Source organism: Chrysochloris asiatica, unplaced genomic scaffold, assembly GCF_000296735.1.
Source record: "Chrysochloris asiatica unplaced genomic scaffold, ChrAsi1.0 scaffold00015, whole genome shotgun sequence".
Classification (NCBI taxonomy): Eukaryota; Metazoa; Chordata; class Mammalia; order Afrosoricida; family Chrysochloridae; genus Chrysochloris; species Chrysochloris asiatica.
Genome location: NW_006408533.1, coordinates 27664427 through 27673905, shown reverse-complemented (window position 1 = coordinate 27673905; position 9479 = coordinate 27664427). Strand labels below are relative to the sequence as shown.

At 37.1% G+C, this 9479-nt stretch overlaps 1 protein-coding gene across 1 annotated transcript in view; it reads left to right on the top strand.

The window, feature by feature from the left end:
- The first annotated feature begins 1535 nt into the window (after window positions 1-1535).
- Window positions 1536-9479, top strand: part of RIT2 (Ras-like without CAAX 2) — a 619156-nt gene continuing 611212 nt past the window's right edge. Inside the window, exon 1 of the mRNA XM_006835097.1 lies at window positions 1536-1635. Coding sequence (XP_006835160.1) covers window positions 1536-1635 — 100 coding nt within the window. The remainder of the gene's footprint in view (window positions 1636-9479) is intronic.

Genomic DNA, 9479 nt, shown 5'->3' with positions numbered 1-9479 from the left:
AAATGAGGCCCAGAGAAGTAAAGTAATTTGCTCAACATCACACAGCTAGTAAGGGCTGAGCCCATACTTAAACACAAGCAATCCATTATGCTGGCTATGAGATTTTACTGCCTCTAACTTAATCATTCAATATGTACAGAGAATGTACTCTATGTATGGCAATTTGGTCCTACACTATAGAATCATAATGACTTGATTAAATGTAATTCCTTTCTTACAGAAGCTTAAAATCTAGAGACAAGCTTCTGTATACCAAATACTTGACAACACCTAATCATAGTCCAAGTTGTGTGACTAGCAAATAGAAAATAAGCACACGGACCACCGTCTTCTTATTTGAAAGATGGGGTCTGACAACAATAATTTGGGAATACTGAGATCCTTCTAAGACTTCCATAGTTGAGAAGATTTTCAGATTACAACAAAGATCACAAAGATGTGAAAGAATATAAATAAGTTGAAACTTGAATATTAAAAAAAACTATAATATTTTATGTTGTCACAATTATCAGTAATATACTGTGCATGTCTTTGATGCTTGTCATGATACTTGTGTTTTAGGTTGGTTCTAATAATCAGTACTGGACTGCTAACCACAAGGTTAGCAGTTCAAATCTACCAACTGCTCCTTGAAAACCCTCTACAGGGTCACTATGAATTAGAACTGACTCAACAGCACATAATAGCAGTGCAAACATGGATGATTCATGTCCTAACATGTCAATGACCCAATTAAAATACCTTCTCATGGTAGATTTACAACTGCTGAGTAAGCTGAAGTAATTCCTGTTAGCTAGGTACCAGCTAAACAACACTAAATAAGAGAAGTAGGTTTCAGTTCTTATCTTTATTTTTCTCCTTCTCAATCAGCAACCTCCCTTTATAATTCATTTACAGAATAAGAACTGTGCAGGATGACCACAATAAAGAGCAACAAAAATATTTCTGAATGAATTGTCTCTAATTAGAATAAACGAAACAATGACAACAACAACAACAACAACAACAACAAAAACACACACACACAATAAAACACAGTGACTGAAGCTGTAACTGTAGAAGTCTGCCTGTAACTATAGTGCCTTCCACTAAATTTCAGATTCCCTCCGTTCTAGCAGCCCAGCCTGGAAGATAGCCAAGTATGTATGTGAGCCTCTAACAATTACAACGGAGGGGGTGGGGCTGAGAGAAGGAGGGGGTGATGGCAAGAAAAAGAAAGGGAATAGAAGGAGAGGAAGGAAAAAGGGAGGAAAGAAACAGAGGAGGACAGAAAAAGAGAGAGAGGGAAATCCGTGGGAGACGTGAAAGACTGAAGATTCAGAAGGAGGTGGGGAATGTAAAAGCTAGATTTTTATTGGAAGCAATTGAAGTGGTTGCTATGAGACGCAATTCAGCAGAGGACCAGCAGTCTGCCCTCCGCTGATGGTTCTTACCGCGTACTAAACCTTTCTTTTGACACAGTTTTAGAGTTGTTTAATATCCGAGCAAGCACCTGACACGGATGACTTTTTCCTTTTTTCAGTCCCGTGGGTAAAATGGAGGTAGAAAATGAAGCCAGCTGCTCTGCGGGAGCATCAGGAGGGTCCAGAGAGTACAAGGTGGTGATGCTGGGAGCAGGGGGAGTTGGTAAAAGCGGTAAGTTTTAATACCAAATTCTGCGGAAGGAGGGATGGGGTATGAGGCAACTTTATATATATATACACACACACACACATAAAGAGAGAGAGAATATATAAAGGTAATGTTAATACTGGCAGCAGTTACTGTAGCAGTTAAACATTGAGCATCTGCCAGGATATCTAAAAGTGTAGAGAGGCTAATAAAGGGATGGTGATGAGTCAGGAGAATGGAGAGACAATCAGCCATGATATAGAACTTTAAAAAGATCATTTTTCCTTTTGATTTTAGGCTTGGCAATATTTACTCTTAGTTTATCTGTCTTTAAAATTATAATAACAACATGCTCTTTAATAACTAGTCATGGTATTAACAAAACTTATTCCTATCCTTAAAATATTCACGTAAAGAAAAAAGAACTATAAATATTCAAAGAAGCAAGCATACACAAATACAGATGTAAGGGCTGAGTTACCAGTGCTGATTACTGTGTTTGTTTCTTTGATTGGAAAGCTTCCTGTCTCCTTTCCTTTCTGTGGTCCCATTGAGCATGTGTGGACTTTGAATGTCAAAAGAAAAGTTGGTTTTTGAAAGGGACAGCAGTCTAAAGAATGGTATTCATTATAGGACCTGTACAGAGGAATTAAACCAAACTTTAGTAGCTGACTGAATGGAAGGGAGATGCTATAAGATTAAAGGAAGATGAGGTTGTACTAGAGGTGAAGACTTCTAAATTTGTTTCGGTATATAAAGAAAAGAAATTGTCAGTGGTTAGGATTCTTGATGGACTTGAAACACCCAATACAGCAATTCAAGAAACGGAAATATAGTAGTGGTTGAGGTTTATTAAGTTGGGTAGTCTGGGACTATGACTATCCACACTAAAGAAATAGATAATTATAACTTTGTATATAAAGATTCCTCCTGACTCTGGGTATACGTCTTTGGGAATGCCCAAGATAGAAAAAAAAAAAAAAATTAGTTATCATGGACAGAATCTAAGTGTCAGAATCCATTGCATTAATGCTTGACAGTGCCATTGAAAGTTGAGGCCGAAATTCTTGACATAGGAAACCAGGAAACTGATGACTTTGGCAATGGATGCACAAGTAGCAAAATAGTGAAATAATAAGGGAAAGGGGAAGAGGAGTGTGGTTTTAGGGGACAACAAAGGTGAATGGCCAGAAAAATTACAAGAGATTTCAAATGAACCCTCTTAATGCCCAAAAAAGGCAGAAAGACACAGAAAGGTCTGACTGAGGTCAGCCACTAAATACTTGCCAGGGAGAGAGAGAGAGAAAAAAAATGAGTCATCTCTCCCAGGAAGGGAACATAAAGCAGCCTTGAGACTATGATTGAGTGAGCAATTATTAAAAAGATTTCTTTTTATCTCTGTACTATAGTGATGTTCTGTAAAATAAGTATTCAACTGCAATGTTAATTTGAACCACAAGTTTGACAGTTCAAATCCACCAGCAGCTCCTCAGAAACCCTATACAGAATCACTTTGAGTCAGAACCAACTCCATAACCCTAAACAACAACAATATAGTGATGTGAGAGGAAAGGAATCAAAACCTATGCATGCTTAGAGAGGGGAGGAGATGAGGAGGCATAAGTAGGAAAAACCTATACAAGGAAAACTATGTTTTTAAAGAATATAGTTTAGCAATGGTCCTATAGCATTCCAGATCCTACCTTTGCCAGCATTTTCTTGGCTCACCAGGAGCTTGGGAGATGTGGGAACAGTGTGGTTGGTTTTCAGTCTATTTTATTCCATAAAAATGGAGATTTTGGACAAGCACCTCCTTCAATAATTCACTAATTTTAGAGGTGATATTAGCTCTGCTATTTTGACCTCCCTCCAGTATTATTGGTACTGACTCATAACTGCCATCAGTTATTAAGTATGGATTCCCAACATAAATGCAATGGCAGTCAGAGTGGCCTGGATTGCTCATACCTTTATTTTGTCCAAAAGAATTCAGTTCATAACTTAATACTTGAGCAAACATGTTTTCAGTATGATTATGGCTAATAGTAATAGCCAGCTTACATCAGAGATGGTTAAGAATAAGAGGGCAAATACATCCAGTTGTATTAACTATGTAAATGGCACACTTGGCTATTACTCCAAAGAGTATACTATTATTGTTGTCAAGTGCCGTCGAGATGATTCTGATCCATAGCGACCCTGTATAGGGTTTCCAAGGAGCAGCTGGTGAGCTTGAACCACTGACCTTGCAGTTCAAATGGCTTTGCAGTCTGGCGCATTAACCCACAGTGCTACAGTCATCCTAAATCCAGTGACTGAAAAACGCTGTGCTATAATCAAGTGTTGGAATCACTGTGATGGAAACACATCTTACCCTTTGGCTTAAATTCTTGTCCCTATGTTTAATTTGGGCACCCTGGTAGAGCTCTAGGATATGCACTTGACTGCTATCGGCAAGGTTGGCAGTTCAAAGCCACCAGTCACTCTTCAGAAACCCTATACAGTGTTCAGTGCGAGTTGGAACTAACTTGATGGCACTTAACAAATATTCATTTGGTGTTCTCAGTATGTGAAATGTCAAGCACTGATTCACAATATTTAATTTCTCTTGTAAGTAAAAATGTTTGCTTTGCAATGAATTAAGACCCTTTTTTATGTAAAAGTAAAGAATCAGTTTTTGTGTTACTGAAGATTTAGCTGAATTCAGGTACATGTTCACATGGGGTCCTGGTGTGGTGCTATAGGATACGCACTGGTTTGGTAATTGCAAGTTTGGCAGTTCAAACCCACAAATTGCTCCTCAGATACCCTATACAGGTTCACTTTGTGTTGGAACCAACTTAATGGAAATTAAAAACCAAACGTTAATTATTTTCCTGACAATTTCAGTGATTTATGTGAAAGGGTTTTGCAAGCCAATTATAGCGGATTATGTGATGGGATTTCCAGGGTAGGTCTGTTGCTCTAACAAAAGATAAAGGAGATGAAATGAAACAGGCCATCATATGCTTTGAGTTCTGAGAATCAGGTACAAATCAAGAATACAGTTTTATGTGACCCTGCTTTAAATGAACACACTATGCTTACAAAAACCTTTTTTTTTTTCCATCCATATTTTCCTAAGATATATTTGTGTGTATAGGAAATTAGGAAACAATTTGAAACTTCATTGGAATAGGGAGTCTCATGAGATATAAAATATGTGGGTGCATAAATATGCTATGTGTCAGAAATGTTAAGACACACATGATCAGGCAACAAGTTATTGAGTATGTTCTATACATGGACCTTGTGCTAGATACTGTGGAAGGGACAAAGGGAGAAAATGAACATTTATGAAGACCCACTGTATGGTAGGTGACGGACAATGTGTTTTTCATGTTTGTATTCAGTCCTCATCAAAATCTGATTAGATAGATCTTTATATTATAGATTGAAATATTAAGTCCAGGGAAATAATTTCTGTCTGGTCACGGGGTTAATAAATTATGTAGTTCTGTGAAGTTGTTTCAAACTTTACTACATTATGCTTAACACCTTTGCAACATGAAGCAAAGAGTTCCACCACTCTGTTGGCTGTTGGTGATGTATTCTCTACCTGTTAAATATTATATTTGGGAGGATTGTTAATCCATCTTTACTAACACTTTCATTTATACACTTATGCCTTTCAGAACTTTAAATTAATAAAATGAAGCATCATACATATTGTCAATAAATATCATTAAGGCTTATACTGCTATTATCCAAGAATGTTATACTGTACTAAGAGAACAGGGAGAAACAAGACATAGTCTGTCTTCAAGGAGCTCATTTCCTATTGAAAGGGGAGGCTGAGGCTCCCAGAGTTGAAATTCATACAAACATGACCCTTTTTATGTAGTTTTTCTATTACTTAACCCCTATTTTCACGCAAGAAACCTGAATCAAAATTAACTAATCATCCAGTAAATTTGATGTAACTTTAGGCACATTCTTAGCCCTCTCTCTACTCTTGCCCCACTTCCTACCATCCTCTCCCCTCTTCAAAAGAAAAAGTCATAGCCATGGTTTAGAAGTTTTGTGAAGTCTAAAAAGTATTTAAAACTGTTGAAAACATTGATCTTTCTTTGTGTTTTGGTATATAAAGACAATTCCTCAATGATAGAACATGCTTAGTGTCTGCTTACTGTCTCTATATTCATACCTGGTTCATTTAGTGCAGACTCCAATTATCCAATAGATCTTAGCCAGTAATAATAAGATTTTATTTTCCATCTTACATTTTACCTAGTTTGTTTTATGATCTTAGTTTGTTGCTAAAATAACTTAAGGGGTGAGTAGTGTGTCTCCTTCTGTTTTAGATAAAATATCTGAGGCTCAGAAATGTGAGGCTATTTATCCAAGAGTAAACAGTAAAAAAAAGTACAAGATAGGAACTTAATTCCATTTTCTAACAACAGTTTTTCTGTTAAATTGCCTAGGAAATGCAAAGAAAGTACCAAAGTATTAGAAAAGAGATACATGTTCTTATCAGGTCCCATGGACATATATTGGAAGTGCCTTGATTTGTGCCCCCTAGGAGTTCACCATCTTATGAGGAAAATATAATGTATGATACAAAATAAAAACATTATATTAGGTCTATAAATGGAAGGGGTCATTAAAACTGCATGCCAAAGTTGAGAAAGGACACAGGATTGTTTGAACAGTCTGCTAAAGGATGTCACTACCTGTCTGTCAATTTGTTTTATTATGGTGGCTTGCTTGTTCCTACAATGCTCAAAGCTATGCCACCAAAAGGGACATTCATGGTGGACAGGTTTCGGTGAAGCTTCCAGACTAAGACAATGAAGAAAGGCTTGATGAGCTACTCCCAAAAATTGTTGCTGTTGTTAAATGCTGTCAAGTCAGTTCTGACTCATAATGGCCCTGTATAGCGTTTACTGAGGAGCACCTGGACGGTTTGAACTTACCTTGAGGTTCAAACCCAATGAAAATTCTAAAGATCACAATAAGATGTTATCTGATGTTATGTTTAAAGATGAAATCCCTAGGTTGGAAGGTACTAATATGTGGTTAGTTCTGGGCAACATTATACATAGTGTCACCATGAGTTCCAGCCAACCACAATAATTAAAGGCTGAATGGAATTTTGAATTTGAGAAGGACAACAATCCTGAGAAATATAGTTGGAGAGAAAGAGAATTCAAAAGGAAGAGCACATATAAATGCAAGAAGGAATTTGGGAGCTTATACTTTTTCATGAAGCGTAGTGGTTACGAATCGGGCTGTGAACCACAAAGTCAGCAGTTCGAAACTACCAGCTGTTCCGCAGGAGAAAGATAAGGCTTTCTGCTCCCGTAAAGATTTACAGCCTCGGAAACCCTGAACAGGGTCTCTATGGGTCGGAACAAAGGCACATAACAACAACAACAACAACATAATTTTTCTTGAAGGCATCTTTATACCTTGGTTTCTTTGGTGTGGAGGGTCAATTAGAAGAAAAAATCTCTGGAAATTTGTTCAACACTTGCCATAGAAAGTTGTACAAAGTTAAACAAAACAAAATAAATAAATAAGCTGAAAGTATGTTATACAGTAAATGTGTTAAGGGACTAAAAATATATTAGAATGTATCCATTGTGAATTCCATGTAAAGGGAAATAATCACATAATAAATAACCACACCCCCCACATTCTTTCAATTTTTCTCTTTCGTAAATTCAGAGTTTTGTGCAGCAGCATCTCACAAAACGGAAGTGATAGCAATATTTCTCTGAGGTAAACAGGGAACAGTACAAAAACCAGTTCCTCCCACCTCAATGAACTGCCATAAGCAGGTAGGAAATTGAGCCTTTATCTGATGGATTAAATGAAGACAAACAACCAAGTGAATCATGCACTTCTCTGGTTTAAACTTTTCTGTTTTATCTATTAGCAGAACTCTGTGTCTGAAAAAGCTGAATAATTGTCACATTGTGACCATGTGTTATCTCAACCTTCAAAACTGCAAAGGCAAAAGAAAAATATAAACAAGGGGAAGATGAAAATAGATATGAAGATTCAAGTTCTTCTGTTTTCATCCTTAATGGTTACCATCTTAATTATATTGAAGGTCATCACTCACTGTAATCCTGTTAGTAAGGATTAGGTGAAAGGTTTGAAAAGAGAGCAGTACAAAAGAAACTTGTCAGTATTTCTCATACAAGTAACAATTAAGAACAAAATTCTCAAAAACAATGCTGATAGGCAGTATTTTCTAAACTAGATGTACTCTGTGGATGTTAAATTGATGAAAGCGAGTGAGTACAGTTCTATGAGTTCTTTATCTTAACAGATAAAAGACTGGAGATGAATAGATGAATGAGCATGGACTGATCCTAGGATGACCCAAATTTAGCTGGGCTTCTTATATTTACTCACTCTCGTGTCCCAAAGTCTCGTGCCCCAATGGTCCATCCCATTCAATCGGTCCCTCATTTGTACATTTACACCACACTTCAATTGTGTGAAGTAGATATTACTGCCTCTGTTTTATAGATGAGAAAATTAAGGCTCACAGATAAAAAGTAATATGCTTGGAGACTCAGAAAATGATGCCAACATATACATATCTAAGTTCAATGCTTACATAATTTTCATTATCACAACCCTGAGAGTGTTTATTTTATTGCTAAGTTTCAATGAACCCAATTCCAATTTAACTGTTTTAAAACATAAAACAAGATCATGTGTACCAAAATACTATAAAAATTTAATTTATATACAAATAAGGGAGAGTGTTATTAAATAGAGCATGAAAGACATGGGGAGTTTTTACCCAAATATTTCAAGATGGAGGCACTGAAGACATATGTATTCTTGCCCACTCAGAGTCCCCTGAGGGCCTCGTTCTCAACTTTAAAAATCAAATGATTCAGTAATTATAATAAAATATTATAAACTGTATAATAATGAAGAAAGTAAACAGTGGGGAGACTTTCAGCAAGATGGCAGACAAGGTAGATGCACAATACGGATGGATGGTCTACAACAAAGATATGAGAGACCAAAGGAAACAGATACAGATAAAAATTCTGGAACCCTGAACTTCAGAGGAAGGATTAGAGAAATGGACTGAGTGCTTGCTGAGAGGAGAAACTAAGCAGGGACGAAGAGATATAAAGACTGATTAATAATGAATCCCAGCTAGAGGCAGTAAGGCCATCTTGTGAGCAGCTTTGGCAACAGAGAGAGGCCTGGCAGAGCACATTCACAAAAGGAATAGGAAGGTGCAATGCCTTCTTTTTACCCAGGCTCCCCTGGTGACCAGAGGTGTTGCCAGCTCCCATGCTCATCCATTGTCAGCATAGACTCTTCTCTCTGGAAAATCTGGTTGCAAACCATGCCAGTGTGAGGTGGGGGCCACCTGCATCGATTTGGTGCCTGGATTCAGGCAGGATCTACTATAGACCTACAAAATCTGCAGAGTCACCAGACCAGCATTTAACCAGTCACCTTGCTCCTACCTACCCTGTGGTCCTAAATAGACACTTAAATGAACTCTAGCAAGGGTCTTTATGAAATAATTGAGTTTCCTGAACACAGATACCACTGAGGCTGCTCTATCTAGATCAAGGGACTCTACTATCACAAACCTCTTTGTGAGCTCATTGGCTTGCAGTAACCCCCAAACTTTTCTCCTTTCTGGTCCAACAACTGCACTGATTTTTTATTTGGGGGGTTTAGGTTTAGTTTTTTTTTTTTTTTTTTTTTGCTTTTATTTGTTTCATTGTTTTAATTTGTATATTCTTTCTCCTCTTTTTTTTTTGTCCAGTCCCTTGAATTCTATCCTTTGTATCTCTGCTTTTATTTTTCTCTCTTTTCTTCTGTTTCTCATTCCCTGC